This window comes from Sesamum indicum, linkage group LG11 (genome assembly GCF_000512975.1).
Source record: "Sesamum indicum cultivar Zhongzhi No. 13 linkage group LG11, S_indicum_v1.0, whole genome shotgun sequence".
NCBI classification, from domain to species: Eukaryota; Viridiplantae; Streptophyta; class Magnoliopsida; order Lamiales; family Pedaliaceae; genus Sesamum; species Sesamum indicum.
The window spans coordinates 9,138,886-9,158,273 of NC_026155.1; the positions used below are offsets into that span (position 1 = coordinate 9,138,886).

The following is a 19,388-nucleotide window of genomic DNA, read 5'->3' on the forward strand; positions in this document are numbered from 1 at the left end:
CTAGTGAACTTATTGGTAAAATTGTAAATATTGAGTTGTTATTTCAAATACACAAACTTCAAATTTCTCCTATTTTTAATTTTTATTTTCAAACACTCACAATGTTTAACACTATTTAAATTACAATCTTTCTACAACTTATTCTTGCGGTTAAAGTAGTAGCTATTACAAATAGCCTTTGCTAAGAAATTTAATTTATATATAGAAAGTAATATATATATATATATATATCAAAATTGTTTGGTGTAATTGTGAGAGAAAATTAGTATACTGAAATAATGTCATATTATTCATAATGAATTTATACATTGACAAAGTAAATAAAGATTAAAATGAGGAAACTTGTCAAAATAATGTTCTTCCAACATAAACCAATAATAAAAATAAAATATCTTTTAGTGGGTGAAGGGAGATGGACAAATGAAAAAATAAATATAAATAAAATTGTATTGGAAACAAATGTTTTTTATCAAGGGAATATTGCAATTTTCGTCCTGTAATTTAAGGCGGATGGTAATTTTAATTATGTACAAATTGATTTTGATAATATTAGTCCTTTTTAGCTAGAAAAATGCATGTGTTCAGCAAATGACTTTTACAATTTCGGCCTTTTAGCCAAATGAGACAAACTGCTAAATATTTACAGTTACAGAACTAAATTGCGAAAATCAATTTGTGTAGGATCAAAATTGTCATCCCCATGTTACGTGATAGAATTGCAATTTTTTCCTAACCTTGTAACTTTTTGCTATAAATTTCACTAGTTTATATTCCTCATATAGATCAATTAATAATGTCTATATATAATTGAAAATTTAGATCCTTAAAAATATAATTTTCGAGCTCTGAAAATCAATATGCCTCAACATAGAATTTGGTAAAAGTTGTGCTAAATAAGTAGACTATAAAAATATTATTTCTTTTTTAATTAAAAGTTCATCTACATACTTTTTACTCCTATTAAAAAAATAAATGATTAAAGTATATACTCTAAAAAATTAGAGTCATTTAAAAATATAATTTTCAAGCAACACAGATAAATATGACCACAGCATGGAATGTGTTGGGAGCAGTGATGAACAAATAGATTAAAAAAATATTTTTTTTTTTTAAAAATTGAAAATACTCCTTATAGAAAAAATAAATCAACAACTTCTTTTATTTAAAAAATTAGAACCTTAAAAATGTATATTTCAAGTTTTGTAAATCAGTATGCCCTCAAGGCCTCAACAAGGGGTTTGATGAGGGTAGTACTGAACAAGTAGATTATAAAAAAATTATTTTTAGTAAAATTCACCTATTTTTTACTCTCTTCAGAGAAAATAAAAGAATAAAATTCATAATTCAAAATTTAGCGCCATAATTTCAATCATTGCAGATCAACATGTCCCCAACATAGAGAGTTTCGAGGGCAGTATTGAACAAATAAACTGAAAAAAGAAAAAAATTATAATTTTCATCATGTGACTTAGGGGGTGGCAATTTTGGATTCTACACAAATTGAGCAATTTAATCCTGTAATTTTGAAGAATTGACAATCTTGGTCCTTTTTAGCCGAAAAATGCACGCACTAGGTACATGACTTTAGAATTGGTGCTTTTTGGTCTGATGGGATTAAAATTGTCAAAATTTTAAAATTTATAGGACTAGAATCAAAATTGCCACTCCTAATTTTAGGTGAAAATTGCAATTTTTTCTTTTATCAGTAATACAATAAATAAAAATCAAATGAGATTTTTTTTTTTTGTTGGTGTCTTCTGAGCATATTGTTTTGACTTTCTCCCCAATTTCAAATGGAAATATGGTTGGACTAATAGTTAAAATTTCCCCTAAGAAAATTCTTGCCTAATCTGGTCGAATTAAATCAGTAGTGTATTAATTATGATACTTTTAATATATAATTGATTATTTTTTTTAAATTGCACACTAATCACATGACAAGTGTATTACACTACTATGTAATTAGTTCAGGTCTAGCTAAACCTAGTTCGAGAGGGTCTTTAGCTAATCTTATTTGAAAGATTTAATAAACACATACATCTTATAAGATGTTTTTAGAACTTATAAGATATTATATTTTATTTTAAAAATAAGTTCATAAAGTTTTTGTATAAAATAAGTTTATAGAAATTATAAGACATCAGTAAAGATAAATTTTAATTAAATTGAAGGAATTTAGTAAGATCTTGTAAATAAGTTGGCAACTTTTTACTTTTGTTAAAGAGCAAATAATTAATTCTTAACATCTTATTTTTCGAGTTTATATGATATCAGAATCATATATAATCCGTTGGATTTTTATACAATTTTCATTCAATTTCTCTGTCATCCAGCACGTTAAGGAGCACTTGTAATCACCGAGCATGATGCATTATTTCACGGCGTGGTGATACCTGAAAATCAAGTCCAAATTAAAAAATAAATAATTAAGTCATGGTATGAAAATTATCATTAATTATATGTATTAAGTGATAAAAAATTTTATTTTATCATGATAAGGTTGTTTTTATATATAAATAATTAATTATAACACATTTAATTATAGTAATAGTTCAGTGACAACACAAATATAATAATTTATTGCCAGAAATTGTCATTATAAATATGTAAAATTCTAGTCGTTAATAATTATAATATGACAATATTAAAATTATTGGTACTTAATATATATTTTTAGTAATAATTTGTAAAGTTACTATTTTATATTTGATCACTGATATTATTTTTGTTGTAGTGAAGAAAGTAGTTGATAAGGTAGAATTCAAGCTCCATAATTATGCATTTACTATACCTTGAAAAATCTATTCAATCAAGAACAATAAATATTAATAAATTATTTCAATTATTTCCTTAAAAAAAAAAAGACCAAGAAATTTAGTGAGAAATTATGAGATTTGATTTTCTATTTCAACTCTTATTTCATCTTGTATTCTATAAAATATATCTACATCCTTATACATAAATTACATAATTTATTTTATTATAAAAAAATTACGCATGTAACATATATATATATATATATATTAAATGGGATAAAACTTAATTAAGATAAAGATTTGAAATAAAAATATTTAATTAAAAAGACGTACTTCCACACTTGAATTGGTGGGGGACTTTTCTACCACACCCTTCAATGATTTTTATGGCGCGTTCAATGTTGATAACAGATGCTACTTTTGGTGTGATCAAAGGACAAACACATTCGGCATGAGTGGCTTTGATTCGCCCACAGCATCTCCTTGACGGCCGCCACCCATAGATTATCGTATGCCTGCACGCCTTAAACCCTAGACGTCTCTCCTCCTTGCACTCGGCAGGCGTCGGCAATGCTTGTTGGGCACCGTCGCTTGGTCCACCCTCTCCAAGTTCTGATCCACTACCCATCACCACCACAAGCGCTAGCAGCAAGAAAATAATCAACCATAATTTTTTCATTCTATACTTATCATGCAATCGATCACTTAAAATATTTTCACTTGAAGGCTATATGTATTGGTAAAATACTGGTAGAGTGGATATTCCTTGTGTTAATTAAAGAGTGACATTTTGCTAAATTTCATAAAGCCCCTTTAAATCATGATAATAGCATATTTGAACTTGGGATAATATTGAAATAGTCATGTTGTGTCCTTTTAATATATATTTATGTTGTGGTTATCTGAAGAGTTCTTTTAGTAAAATAGCTTTAATTACAGTAACATTTCCACTATAATGGACTGTGCTATGATTTTAAATTAAATTGTCTAACATAATTAATCGCCATGGATATTATTTTTTTCTATGTGGGATTTTGTGTGAATTTTACTAACTCTATGATGGCGTTTGCTGAGCTTATAAGCTTCTCAAAATATTTTATAATAATATATTTGAGAGTTTATAAGTTTTTAAAAATTGTTTGAGAAAATTATTTTAAAGATAAGATACCAAAATAAAATATTTTAGATTTTATATATATTTTTTTTAAAAAAAAAGTTAACTTCACCCGACTTTTTTGAAACTTCTTATAAGCTCTATAAAATTAAATATTTCACGAGACAAATATATCCTCATTATTTTGTTTATATTTTTCTATTTCTACATTTACATAATTCATATTATTTATCAACAACGAAGGATATTCTTCCTCTCTTTCTCTGGGATTCTAAAGATTTTTATTTTTGTTTAATTTTTCATTCAAAAAAGAGAAAATACTTCATTATTTTTTATAATAAAGTATTACAGTTAAACTAAAATAAGATTGCTATTGATATTATATTTACTGAAAAAATATACAGATATATTCAAGATACTACAAATTATATAACTAAACCTATAGATTGTTCTTGACATGACCGTCGAATTGCTTTATTGGGAGCGAATCCGACACTTCAATTTTTTGTTGTAGACATCAAACTTATTTCGCATAATCTCGAGGCATCACATCGGCCTCGATCACATATCACTATAATAAAATTTATCATTGGCTATTACTATTATTATTAACTAAGGTTAAATAAAAATTGATGCATAAATTTAAATTATCCATCATCAAAATTATTCTTGCCTTGGTTATCAACTATAGCAAATATTTTTATTATGATTTTTAGCCAAAAAAAATATTTTAAACATACTCGCAAAAATCACAAATAACAACTCCGTTGTAACAATAATCAATAGCTATTTATTTTTTATTATTACAATTAATTATAATTAAATGTTAAATTTCGTATAGCGTATATAAATTTCACATTATGATAATGTGGACAGTTGTATTTTAATACCAAGTACGTACTAGAACTGGCACGGTAACAATGAGGAAATACTAGGTCATGTACAGTCGGTGCAGTCACCCCTATTAACAAAATAAGTACAATAATTTCTTTTGTGCAATTTAATCGCGTACTTTGAGATATAAATAAAGGTTAATTATATTTAGACCATCTCCAAAAATATTAAATTACATTTTCTTCTAAAGATATTTTGACATTATACTTATACCTAATTTAAATATTCAATCATTTTGATCTCGCTCGAAATATGCGACCTCATGTGGTTATCTCGATCACGGTCTCGTGCTCTCCCAAAATCTAGTAATTTGGTCTTGAGGATAAAAAACGAACGTGAGACTCGTCGGCTGCGTCCCCGACAACGATTCTCTGACACTCAAGTTAGAGTTGTTCGAGGTAAAAATATGCGAACTGGAGAATGTAGGTCGAAAATATGAATTGCTAATTACCTCAGAATGTGGTGTGTTGAGGTATTTATAAGGCTCATGTGGATACTGTTGTTTGATCCATGTGTCGCCATCGGAATAATAGGCATCCTCGTTCGGACGGTCCTCCATGTGTCGAGGTCTTCAGTCATAGATCGGGTCTAGATTATGGATTATTTCACCCGCCTTCATTGGTGCGCGGATCCAGAGCTCCCAAATGACGAAAATACCCTTCATTAAGGGTATTTTCGGTATTCCTCATAAAAATTGGGGTTTTCCCCATCACATTTACACCTAACACCTTCCCGTTATTTGGATGAAAAATTCTAACACTAATAAACAAATTCCAAAATTTTTTACTTTAACTCTCATTTAACATTTCTATTAATATTTCTGTATTTATAAGGAGATAAATATAATATATGTGTGTGGTGAAGTTAAAATCATTACAATTTTTCCCGTATAAGTACAAAATTATTACATAGGAATATTAAATGAGGGTTAAAATTAAAAAATTATATAATTTTTTTTACTAATATCAATATTTTTTTTCCAAATCATAAACAACACGAGTCATGTGTAAACAATAAATTTTTTAAAAAACGTACTGTAAATATAACTTTAAAACTTTTTTAAAAAAATATATAATTTTAAATTTTCAAGGTGGACCTACATATAATTAGCCTTATAAATGATGACATTATATTTTACACACCGTAAAAACATTCATAATACCAGACTGTTTTCCAATAAAGAGAGTACGGAGTCGTCCCACTGAGGAGATAATGCCCTTCCAGTTTCCACTTCCTGTTGTAGATAATTAACTAGTAATTCGTGGTATACTTTACGTGCTCGCATAATTTTTTAATACTATTTAAAATTAAATATTTATAATTTTTTATTGTTTAATAAAACGTATATAGAATAATAAGTTAATATCTGTACTAATATAAAAATAAAAATCTTCTACATTTACAAATAACAGTTAATAACACCACCCCTATTTAGGTAATTTTAGAAATCAATTTAAGTGATTCCCCGTCATTTAACAGTATTACATCAATTCTTTTGTTGTGTCAATAATAACTTAAATTTATTTATTTTTATTTCTTATTTTTTGAAATATAATTTGTTAGTTTATTATATTATTCTTATTTATAGTATATTTTTAAAATATAAAAAAATATTTATCATATGCATGCATGGACGGCGTGCCACGATGGTTAATCAGAGTTATTAAAAAATGGTGACAAAAAAGATAATAATATAATATTACAAAAAAAAGAAGCAAATAAAAAAGAAAAAAAAACATTATCAAAAGATGATGGTAGAGTTGGGAGTTAGATAATAAGTAAAAACAATTAAATTAAATATTAATAAAAAAAATAGATATTAAGAGAATATCTCACTTAATAATAAAACATAAATATATCACATATGAGTTGAACAAAACGCATAGACTCTTTTTTCTTTTTTTTTTTTCTTTTTTTAATTTGTTGATGGACATCACTTGCATTGCTCATCTTGTTGTCGGTTATCCGAATTTTTCTCACAAATAAATTAAATTTCTCACGGCAAAAATCTTTTTTATGTATACCTTTTAAATTGGTTACTGTGATATCATGAATTTTTAATTATAGTAATTTTTTTTATTTATTTGTTTTTATTACAATAGTGTCATAGGATATCAATATCTAATTAACAATTACAATAGTCGTACTATGACCAATAATATAGAATATACTAAATCAAACAAACGCCTACTATTATAGTAGAAACACCACCTACACCTGTTATTCAGAAAAAACAACATCCCATGTATAAAGCAGGGTTCGAACCCATGACCTCTAATGTCACTTCACTGTCTTATCTATTTATTTAGAATCTATTTGTTGATTTAGAAATTTCGATGTATGAATTTGAATGTATTAAATGATGTAATAATTAATCTTATTAAAAATAATTAAATTTTAAATTTTAAATATGTATGACTAATTATTATTAAATTATAACTACTATTATACACATCAACAATTATTATTATATATGACTAATGTTTACAAATTGATATATGGGACTCAAACTCACAATCATGAGCTTCAACTTCGTCAATTAAACTATACGTGACCAAAAAAATATAGTCCAATTACCCAAATGTGTGCATGCATGCATATATATATATATATATATTAATTTAAAAAATATCCAAGTCCACTCATAATTAATGTAATTGGTCACGTGTTGCAATTACTTAATTTTAAGACAGTTGGCACCATTTTTATACTAGGTCCCCTCCCAAACCCATATCCCTTTTAATTTTTCAAACCCTAATTTCAAATTCTTAGCACAAACGCCTATTTGATTTTCGTGTATTTATTAATATTTGCATGAGATACTTTATATAATCCAATCCACTAGCAATTCTTTTTCAAATTTGTGCAGCTAATGAGTCCTTTTCTTGACCGATAAAGTTGAATTCTTATAATATTTTATGATTTCGATTGTCATGAACATTGTGAATGTAGGTCCACTTTTATAATATATAGTTTGTTGTTTCTTTGTCTCGTTTGAATGTATTTCATTGATTTGAATTATTAATGTTTTGAATCAATTTTTGAATTTAAATACATTAAATGATGTAATGAATCACATACTAAGAAATAGTCTCGTGTTATTCTTTTCGTCATTTTTTCCGACGATGAATTTTTTTGATCAATAGTCTCTTACTTGGGCGACCGAATTTGAGATGAATTGTCTACTATTTGTAACACGTTGTACACTTGTAATGTAATTAGCCGCTCGGACTTTAAAAACATGAAGAAAAATAGGGTTATGAATTGATGAGTGTAGTTGTGTATCTGCTTCATGTGGCCCAAAAATTGCAGCAAACTGCTTATATATATTAATGTAGCTTCTCATGGTTTAGTCAATTCCTTTGCTCATACAGCTAATTGTAATAATTTTAAGACCCTACCCACATAATTAACACGAGAAATCTTACACTATCTCATGTGCATAAACCCTATGATAATAGTAATAATAATTAAAAAGAAAAAAGAACAAAAACCCTATGATGGCTGCCCACAACTAATATTGTTAATTTCCACAAATAATCATTGATTATACTACAACCTTATTTTTTCTTTATAATTCTTGCTGGTATTTGAAACTAGATTGACCATTAAATTTTTTCAAGATCTTGAATGATTATGCGATAATCCACCAAACATTAATGGGTACTAAAGGCTTGTTTGGTTGGTGAATTTTAGAGTTGGAAATTTCGATTCGAATTAAACACATCTGATTTGGAGCGAGATAGTATGTGACCTCGAGGCCAAGTGGTCCTGACGTTTGTGTTTTTCCCAAACTTCTTCGGTTTAGACTTTATAATAGGTTGACCTGCAACATGGTTAGTTTTGCAGGGTGGCCTCCAATTAAACCCTCCGAAACATAAGTCTGGAAGGATAGAAAAATAATTGTGGATTGCGAGGTGCGATCTTAGTGTAATTAATGCAAACCTTATAAATGGGGACAAAACCTATTTATAAAAACCATTTGATTGAACTGGTATTGGGCCACTTGTCAGCCTTCTGCTCCTCAATTGAAAATGCGTCAACAACTACGATTTTGGATATTCGGATTAGACACGTCAGGTTGAGGGCAACCCGTATAATATACACGTGGCTCCCATCCCATTTTAGTGAACTCCACCTTTCCCAGGGGTAAAGTTGTCCTTGTTGGCTCTTTTACTGAATAACCCAATGGACATTATTGTTCAAACTTATTTGAGTCGAGCTTGCAAATTTCTATTTGAATATGATTTGGTTATTAATCTAATCGAGATTTTACCAAATTAACAGAATTTTTTTAAAGAAAAATGTTATTTTTTCGGTTCATTAAAATAATTGTTTTTATTTATTACTTAATTGTTAGCTAGCTAAATAAGTGAATTTAGATATTTTATAAATAAATTTGATATTTAATATTTATATATATTTTTATGTAGTTTTTGGTACAGGATACGGCAGATACACCGATATCAAAGCCGAATTAAACCAAAATTAAATACTGAATACTGAACCAAAATTAAATTTTGTATTCAATACGTATTAATTTCATAGAATACGGTCAACTTATTAAACTGTGCATACCGTTAATAATAACTACTTTGGCTGGTCGATCATGAAATAACTAAAAACCCTTTCAAAATATGTTGATTCTTCTATTAAATAACCACTAGTTTATCCCATTGATTTTATCAATAAATCTTTATTTATGCATATTTAAAGTTAATTTATTTTATTAATTTTGTTGAAATATTTAATTAAATAAATATAATAAAAATTCAGAATATACAGGTGCATCCTCGCACGTGCTCCGACCAGTAGGGAAGGGGGCGGATGCAGTGTGCTGCACCAAGCTGAAGATTGATTGATTCCAACGGTGCGATGTTGATGAGTGATGACGACCGTGTCCCTATGAGGAAAGAAGTAATAGATCGGATTTTTCGGTACAATTCTAGTTGTATTTTCTATTCACTTCATATATATATTATTTTAATATAATTAATTATATAATTTTTTGTACTTGTGTATATATAAATTGAAATGAAATATGCAACAAACATTGCAATTAAAGTCCAATGGAATCTTATATATCTATATTAATATAAAAAAGTAAAATTCCCATTGCATTGATTTTAAAATATAACAATTACACCCTTAATATGATCATTTAAAAATTAATTGTAATCACTCATTTTTTTTAATTAAAGCGGCTCCACGTTATTTTGATAATACTGTACAAATTCTTTTATTATGCCGATAATACTTAAATTGGTTTTGTTTATTTATTTATTTTTAAATGTAATTTATTAATTTTATTTTTATTTATAATATATTTTAAAATATATAAAATTATTTATTATATGCATGAAAAAATACACGTCATGACGGATAATAATAGTAAATGAATTGTGGGAGAAATGCAAAATCCAAAGGTTAGAAATGGATTCTCACATTTCTGAGTAGTAATAAATAGAGGGGAAGTAACATTCAGTGAGAAGTTAGCAACAGAATCAGGCAGCTGAGTTAGCAATGGCGAAGTTCTTGTCTGTTTTGACCCACTGCTTACATATGCATATTTATACATACTCACCTGTATATATTTATGGAGGGACCTGAACTCTTCATGCCAGTCTGTCCTAATCCCCACCCCACCTCCTCTACATATGTATATATAAATTCCAGATAAGCAAACATGTAAAGCCCTTCAACTACTGCAGCAGCAACAACTTATGATACTAGGCCTACTAGACTAAGGGCGGTTTATTCAATATTCAACACACTCAGCATAATCATGAGTCTTTTTGCTCTTGGAAGCAGGAAATTTTCTCTCTTCCAGTTTATGATCATATGTTGTTTGTTAAATTGTCTGATATTCTATTGTTTTTTCCTGTTGCATGCATGTGATTTTTTGTTTCTTGATTTTCACAGAGTTTCTGTTCTAATTCATATTGGTCAGTTCATGCTTACTTCTTGGTAATGTTGTGATTGTGTCGCATTACATTCTTGCTCTGCAAATCTTTGTGAATCATTTTGACTATAGTGGTCTAGGTTATCTTTTACAATTTTTTATTTAAAGAAGTTTTTTTTAAGATGGTTTTGATATAAGTTAAAGGACTTGAATTTGACATATCCTTCTTGATTTCTTGGTGTAATTTTGCAATATATGCTGATTTTTCATAACATTGAATAAGTGCAGAAACCAGAAAACATTCCGTCCGAAGAAGGGTTCTCCTTCCGGCAGCAAGGTCTGTCATTGATCAGTCATTTGAGTTTCAAAGTTGCGATAGCCGATTCTTTGGTTATGTATCTTGAAAAATTCCCTGGTGAATTGAAAATGGGAAATATTATGAAGGCGTTTAATCTGTGTATGTGGTTTCTTTCAGTTGGAACGGAAACTAAAAATCATCACGGTATTGATTTATGCAGGGTGTGCAACTCAAGAAGCACATAGATGCCACCTTGGGCAGTGGTAACTTGAGGGAAGCTGTAAAACTTCCCACAGGGGAGGATCTTAACGAGTGGTTGGCAGTAAATAGTAAGATGTTTCTAAGATGATCTGCTCATCTTTGATTTCTCAGCTGTTCGTGTACTTTGTTTAGAACAGCGCCACTTTATGGTTCCGGGATTGTGATACACAAATGACTTAAAAGGAATTGAAAATTTTATTGTCTTCTATTTGAAGGACGGACTTATTCAAATGCAACGCTTGTAGGATAAGTAGTTTGGGTTTTGTAAATAGGAGAAAATGTTCTCGCGCGGACGTCCCAGTCAGTATTGTGATCTAACAATAGTCACAAGACATGATCAATGGAAAAAGGAAAAGAATGGTATTCATTGCATGCTTATGAGGAGTCACCATATTAAGACTTCTAAGTATAATGAGATTTTGCTTCCTCCAAATTGAGTATTGTGAAGTGGTTTTGGTAATGTTGTTGCTTTCTTCGCACTTACCGTTGTTGTCTTATTTCTGCTCGTTTCCCCTGTGCCATCATTGTTGTGGTTGAATTTTGGACCATCTGCTTTCATCCCTTATGTAATAAACAACTCTGCATATCTTGTGAATTTTGTAGTAATTGATTCCATACATCTGTTACATTACTTTGTACAGCTGTGGACTTCTTTAATCAAGTAAACATTCTCCATGGCACTCTCACTGAATTCTGCACGTCTTCAACTTGTCCAACAATGATGGCTGGGCCAAAGTATGTTCTTCTATTCTTTATCATCCTCTGTTGTTCTTAATTACAGATCAGATGACTGCATATGTGTTTGTGTATGATGCTTATTCAGATTGGTAGTGTAAATTACATATCTTTTCAATCTCTAATTGAAGATCTGATATACTATCTGTTTAGCATCTATTGACATTTTACAAAGCAAAGACAAGTTTTTTAGCTTCCAACATTTTTTTGGATAGACACAGAATGTAATGTGCATAGCACGCCTGCTGATATTTCACAAACAATACATTATTTAGTTGAGTCTGCGTTTTACAGGTATGAGTACAGATGGGCAGACGGAGTGACCATAAAGAAACCCATAGTCGTTTCTGCTCCACAATACGCTGAGTATTTAATGGACTGGATTGAGTCTCAGCTGGACGACGAGGCCATTTTTCCCCAGAAGTTGGGTATGGTGGTTATCTTTGCTATCTGTTAATGTTTCGCATTATTTTACTGATCAAATGACCACATTTTTATAATTTCATTCATTTGCCTGCAGGAGTACCATTCCCACCCAACTTTCAGGATGTTGTCAAAACCATATTGAAGCGGTTGTTTCGTGTGTACGCCCATATCTATCACTCGCATTTCCAGAAGATTGTGAGTCTGAAAGAGGAAGCTCATCTCAACACTTGCTTTAAGCATTTTGTTCTGTTTACATCGGTAGGCTATCATCTTTCTTTGTCTTTGCCTAATGCAACCTATTGGCACTACTCTTTCCTCCGACAATCTCAGACTTAGAGGTGTTTGCCTAAGCTTATTTAAAACATTTTATAAGATCATACATCTTATAAGATATTTTTAGAACTTACAAGATGATAAATCTTATTTTAAAGATAGACTCTTAAAGTGTTTGGGGGTTATCGATTTTCTGACTGCATCCGATGCAGGAATTTGGCTTAATTGAGAAGGCAGAGCTTGCACCTCTCAATGAAATCATCGACTCTATCTTACAACGCTAGAAAACCTTGTTGAGCCAGTGACAAAGCGGAAGTAGGAAGGTTTTAAAGCTGATGAGCTAGTGGTGCATAACAGGCAACCGGCTATCTATTTTCAAGCGCAATGGATTGTTTATGTCTTCCTCTTTGTTCTGTTTTCAATGGCAAACCAGCAACTAATTCGACTAATCTTTGGTTGCACGAAACGCCATATGCGAAGTGCTACAACCTCTCTCGCGCTCTATGTGCGAGTTCATCTACCATCTTTTTGGTGTTACAGATGTAAATGTTGCTCGACATTAGGTATCATCTTTGTTTGCTGAAGTTTACGTGAGGTACAGAAGTTTCATCACTGTTATGATCATCTTACTAATTGAAGTTTACATACAAGTGAAGCACAGTCTAATATTCAATCAAAAATCCCAGAAACTCTCTTGACTAGTTCTTTAGGTTGGTCATTTGGATGCAAGGTTTCATTGAAAGGATTTCAAATGATTCCGTATCAAAAAATTTATGAAATTTATCAATACTTTACGAAATATGTTTTAAAATAAAGGATTAATTACACTTAGATTTCTTTTAAAAATACGAAATTATACTTTCTCTAAAAGAAAAATTAAAATTAAATTTACACCCCTCTAAAAATTATCCATTTACACCTAACTCCTCTCCATTAGGGTTAGAACGAAAAATGCCGCGAGCAAAAAGAAAATATATAACTTTTCAATTTTGCCCTCATTTAATATTCTCGTGCATATATTCGTACTTAAAAAGGAATGAATGTGATATATATATATATATATATATGAAGTGAGATTAACATCATTATATTTTTTTTCTTATAAGAAATAAATTATTATATGGGAATATTTAATGAATGGGAGGAGAATGTGAGAGAGAAATATAGAGTAGTGGTTTGAGAGGTATAAATATTTTATTAAATGCTCTGATCTCTCTCTCACACACCATGAACACATATGCGGTGTCTAACCCTAAACCTAGGGATAGCAGACATAGATAGGTGACAGAGGAGGAAGCTGGTGAGGACGGTGAATCAGCGGGAGATGAGGAACTTCACTCCATATTTCACTTCAAACAGTTCCTAGGATTAGCGGAGCGTGTCTTTGAATATGGGGATGCTGAAACGTTTCCAATTCTGGATCATCTAAATGGGAAGCTCAGTTCCCCAAGAATGATGTACTTATGGACTCGAAGGCTGATGCGGCTGACCCCCAACAACCATATATGACGACCATGCAGGAGAATACCCTTACTTCTACGATGGTTTCTAGCACTAATCCTCCGACAGTGGGAAGGGGAAGGTCTGATGTGCCTACTCCAGCTATGCATGTTGGCATTAAGATAGTGGAGCAGTTGTTAGCCCAATAAATCTTTATTAGAAACATACGATTACAAGAAATGGGGAGCCGATTTGCCCAGGGGTTACACAACTCTTCCAAAAAAATGCTAAAGTACGTTCCCCATCTGTGCAAAAATGGGAAGTGGTGGTCCATCCAACGACTAAGATGGTGCAATCTGGATAAAAAAGATGGAGTACAACGACGGTAGGTTACTTTCTTGGACGCAACCCATACTTCCCCCAACTTAATGTCTATGTCTAATCCATTTGGGCAGATGTCATAGAGGTATCCCCACTTTCAATAGGTTTTATTTTTTTCAATTCAAAACGGTAAGTGTTATGGAAGAAGTCATAGACGGTGGTCCTTGGTTGTTCCAAGACCAACCAATAGTCCTACAGCGATGGAAATTAGGACTGTCTCTTAAGAAACATTGTCATACACAGGTTCCAATATGGATCAAGTTCAAACATCTACCAGTGGGATTGTGGACAGATGATGGACTTAGCATTGTGGAGAGTGGGATGGGCAAACCATTGTACCCGGGTGCTATTAGGCACACGTGTACTCGATTGGACTATGCAAGAGTATGCGTCATGCTAGAGTACAATGCAAAATTGCCGAAACATTTGGTGGTAATGATACCAAGTATCGACAAGGGGCAGCTAGCTTCATGCAAAGTGGATGTGAAATATGAATGGATTCCTAGTAAGTGCCTCAAATGTAGATCGTTGGGGCACCCCCAAGTTAACTGCCCCTTAATCAAGGGACAAGAGAAACCCCCTGTTAATATCTATGTCCCAAAGAAGGAGCAAAAGGTTCGTTCAATAAGGGATGACAAAAGAAATAGTAACATACAAGTGAATATAGATGATTCAAGTCAGAGCCATGTTGTAGTAGCCACTGAGGTAACCACTGTGCTCGGGGGGGCAGACAACCTCAATCATATAACGAACCCACCTACATACTCCCCACGCCTAGAGAAAGTGAAGGAGATAGTGCTATACAATCCTTTTCAACCCTTGTTATAGGGCGGAGAGTTAGGGGAATCATTAAGGGCCCTAATGAAAGCAACCCTAAGGAGGGTGTGCCATGATTCTAGCTGCTACTTGGAATGTTAGAGGCCTAAACCGCAGAGCACATCAAATTGTAGTGGCAGAGCTCGTGAAGAAGTTTCGGCTGAAGTTCTGTGATTTACTAGAAACGAGAGTAGCTGACACTAATTTCCATCGTGTGCAAGCTGCTACATTGAAGAATTGGGAATGGTTCATTGATCAGGGAGAGGTGGGAAATCGGATTTTGGTTGCTTGGGACCCAAATGATTGAAATTTTGATGGTGCATTGACAACTCATCCAGTGCCAATTGACGGCCCTACAAAATAATTCTACATGTTTGATAGGGGTCATCTATGGGGATAATGAAGTAAGAGTGCGAAGGAATCTATGGTATATTGTGCAGATGGCATAGATCAAAGTCCATGGCTGCTCATGGATGATTTTAATATAGTGCTCGATCAAAGTAAAATCAAAGGAAATCATGCAACGTCCACCTCAGCCATGGGTGAATTTCATAATTGTGTGATAGCAGCAGGCTTTACCACTCTACCCATGAGAGGTTATTTGTACACATGGTTTAATCAAAGTGAAGCACCACGTGGACTATGGAAGAGACTGGATAGGGTCATGGCGAAAGAGACTTGGCTGAGCAGGTGGCCGGAGAGCTACTATATCAACTCGAACCCAAAAACTTCTGACCATTCACTGCTCATCTTGCAAGGGGGCCAAGTATTGCATGCGCCAACCATTTTTCGATTTGATAACTACTTGGCGAAGCACCCGAAATTCTTACAAGAGTTGGGAAAAATGTGGCAACATAACATTCATGGTGCAGCTATGTACGGGGTGGTGAAGAAGCTCCAGTTGCTGAAATGAACATTTCGAGTTCTGCATAAAAAGAAGGGAGATCTTACCCAAAACGTTCAAATGACTGCAAAGTTCCTTGCCACCGCGCAGGAGTTATGCAAAAAATTCAGTTGTAACTCACTACTACAAGATCTTGCTAACACTTGTCGGAAGGTCTATATAGCTACGGTGGGCCAGAAGCAAGCTAGTCTTAAGTAACGTGCTAAACTGCATTGGCTAAAAGATGGGGATCAATGCTCCAGGAATTTTTTAAGAGGATACAATAGAAAAGAATCATGCAAAGGGTCTTTCAAATTACAACTCCCCAAGTTGAGGTCCTTACTTACAACATTGGTGTGCAAGAGGAATTGAACTTCTTACTGACAAAATTGGGGTGCAAAAGGATTTTGTGAACTTCTTTCATACATTACTAGGGCGTGAGGCTACGTATGAGATATTAACCTACTGTATCTCGCACCTTGGGTTCAGCATATACTTACCACTGATGAGGCTGATGAATTAATGAGGCCGATACAGAGGAGAGAGGTGTATGACGCTTTATTAAGCATCTCGGATGACAAAGCTCCAGGGCCAAATGGATACTCAGCTTGCTCCTTTAAACTGCCATGGTCTTTAATTAGTGAAAATGTTACTGACACATTGTTGGACTTCTTTCTCACGGGCAAAATGCTTAAGCAGATTAATGCTACCTTGTTGGTCCTCATCCCCAAGGTACATAGCCCAAATACTGTGGTAGATTTTCAATCGATAGCCTGTTGCAACGTCCTCTATAAACCCACAGCCAAGATATTAGTGACACGAATGCAGGGGGGTTATTGGAGTATTGGTGCATATTTCTCAAAATGCATTAGTTTTGGGAAGGAAAATTGTTGTTAACATATTACTGGCTCAAGAACTGTTTGCAACTTACAAGCAGAAGCAATTACCTACTCGTTGTGTTGTTAAAGTGGATTTATATAAGACTGTGATATGGTAGAATGAGACTTCTTACTGGCAGCTCTTGAACTTTTTAACTTTCCTCCCAAATTCATAGGCTGGACCAAAAAATGTGTAACCTCGACAACATTCTCCATCTGAATGGGTCATTAATATTGCTTATAAGGCTCTACTGGCGGCTATAGTTTATCACATTTGGAGAGAACGAAATGCACAAAGGTTCCAACAAAAATCGTAGACACCTACAGAAATTGCTGAACTCATATTAGAACATGTGAAACAGCGTATTCTTAGCTCAAATGTCCCTTTTAGTTTGCAGTTTTTAGTTTTGTACTGACTTTGGACGATCCCATGGATTCCAAAAACTAGCTCAGTAGTTGTACATTAGTTTTTAATTTCATTAATGCAAATTACCTTTATCTTAAAAAAACATTAAATGAGGGCTAAAATTAAAATTTTAGGTAACTTTTTTTTGCTCACATCAACATTGTTCGTCTAATGTAATTAACCCTCAAATAAAAGATGAACAATTTGAATTTTTTTTGTAATATGAAATTATCCAAACAAGGGTGAAGAATTTATAGTTTGAAATTCCTACCATCAAATTTATCGATCAAAATCCATCATAAGAATTAATAATGTTGTGCCTGTCCTGCAAATAAAAGATCAACTATCTTATTAAATTAGAACGACTTATCAAAAATCCAAATCATGCAAAATCCTAATTGCTCCAATTTTTTTTTTTTTTGGGGGGGGTTGTGCATTGTTATTTCGGTACATATGTATCAATAGTTTTCAGAATCATAATTTATGTCCGTAGAACAACAGTTAATAAGAATAGAAATTTAAAATTATAGGAACCCCCCCCCCAAAAAAAAAACATGACATTGAAAATTGCAATCAAAAAATAAATAAATGCCAGTATTATGACTAATAATCAAATTTAGAATTAAATGTGACAATTTGGGTTACAACCTATAGTCCAATCCAAGCCAACTAATTTTGGATTAGGTTGACTTTAAGATATTTTTAAATGTGTTCAGATGGGTTGGATTTAATTAATTTTTCTTTTAGAAATGGTAAATTTCATTAGATTTAATTAAATTTTAATGTAGCATGGATCTTATTTGGATTAATAATCAATTTTAAATGGATCCAATTCATGGTTAGTTGTGTAAATTAATTGATGATTTAGTTGTTTAACTTTTAAATAAAGTTTCAGTACAATTAAACAAATTAGTTGACAAACAATATATATTACAAAAAAAATAATTATTTTCTACACCATAAATGATCATGTTTTAAAACTTGTGGCAGATTTCTACCACAATCATACAAAACCAATATGAAAGCTTAATTTTTTTGTTCTAACTAAAATCAAGGTAAATGGTAATTAATCATTGTCTGTACTTAAATTTTCACATTGATTCTGTTTAATTATTATAAAAAGTATTGATTATTGATAATTCATAATGTAAGAAATAATTCATTTTTTTTAATAGTGTTGTGAATACAATATTAATAATCAACTAGCTAGCAAGATTCAATATATAGCAGGTTAATTAGTGACTTGAGAAAATTAAATCAAAAAATGACAATGTGCAATAATTGGTAAATAGTAAAAATATGCAATAAGATTAGGAGCATTATATTGTGTAAATGTGCCTTATATTTTATTGCTTTTTTGCTTTTTTAGCGAATTGATTACATTGAATTATCAGTGATCCATATATACAAATTGCCAATATTTATTAAATATATATAATTAATTAATAAGTATGACCACAATAGAAAAATAATTACTATTAAATTAGACCAATCCTTATATGTGTGAGACACAGTCGTGCAGGTCGATGGGTCTCAACTTAGTCGTCTCGGAGGCTCAATTTCACCAACTAGACTGTGGCTCGTTATAATACTGGAAAAGGAAAAAGAAAAACAGTGGGAGAAAAAGGCAAGAATCCAACAAGGTTTGGAATGGATTCCTAGGTAGTAATAAATGGAGGGAACTCAGAAATGAGTAACGGACTCCGGCAGATGAGTTTGCAATGGCAAATTTTCTTGTCTGCTTCTACCCACTGCTTACATATATACTCACCTGTATGAATTTATGTAAAGAGAGAGAGAGATAGATGTATGGATGGATTCATACGTGTATGAATTCATACGTGGAAAGAGAGAAAGGGAGGGAAGGGGGAGTTTGGCTACTACATGAACTCTTCATCGCCAGACTGTCCTAACCCCCTCCCCCA

The 19,388-nt window shown here is 31.8% G+C and overlaps 1 protein-coding gene across 1 annotated transcript; it reads left to right on the forward strand.

The window, feature by feature from the left end:
• Window positions 10,375–13,311, forward strand: LOC105173676 (MOB kinase activator-like 1A). Its single transcript, XM_011095521.2, has 7 exons — window positions 10,375–10,575; window positions 10,955–11,003; window positions 11,185–11,293; window positions 11,867–11,960; window positions 12,255–12,388; window positions 12,481–12,644; window positions 12,872–13,311. Exons 1-7 carry the CDS (start codon window positions 10,550–10,552, stop codon window positions 12,941–12,943), a joined length of 648 nt encoding a protein of 215 aa, XP_011093823.1. The 5' UTR covers window positions 10,375–10,549; the 3' UTR covers window positions 12,944–13,311.

Bases quoted from the DNA above. Each gene is read 5' to 3' on its own strand.
- LOC105173676 (XM_011095521.2), top strand. From the start codon at position 10,550: ATGAGTCTTTTTGCTCTTGGAAGCAG. The intron at 10,576-10,954 runs GAAATTTTCTCT...GAATAAGTGCAG, and splicing joins CTTTTTGCTCTTGGAAGCAG to AAACCAGAAAACATTCCGTC. The intron at 11,004-11,184 runs GTCTGTCATTGA...TGATTTATGCAG, and splicing joins GTTCTCCTTCCGGCAGCAAG to GGTGTGCAACTCAAGAAGCA.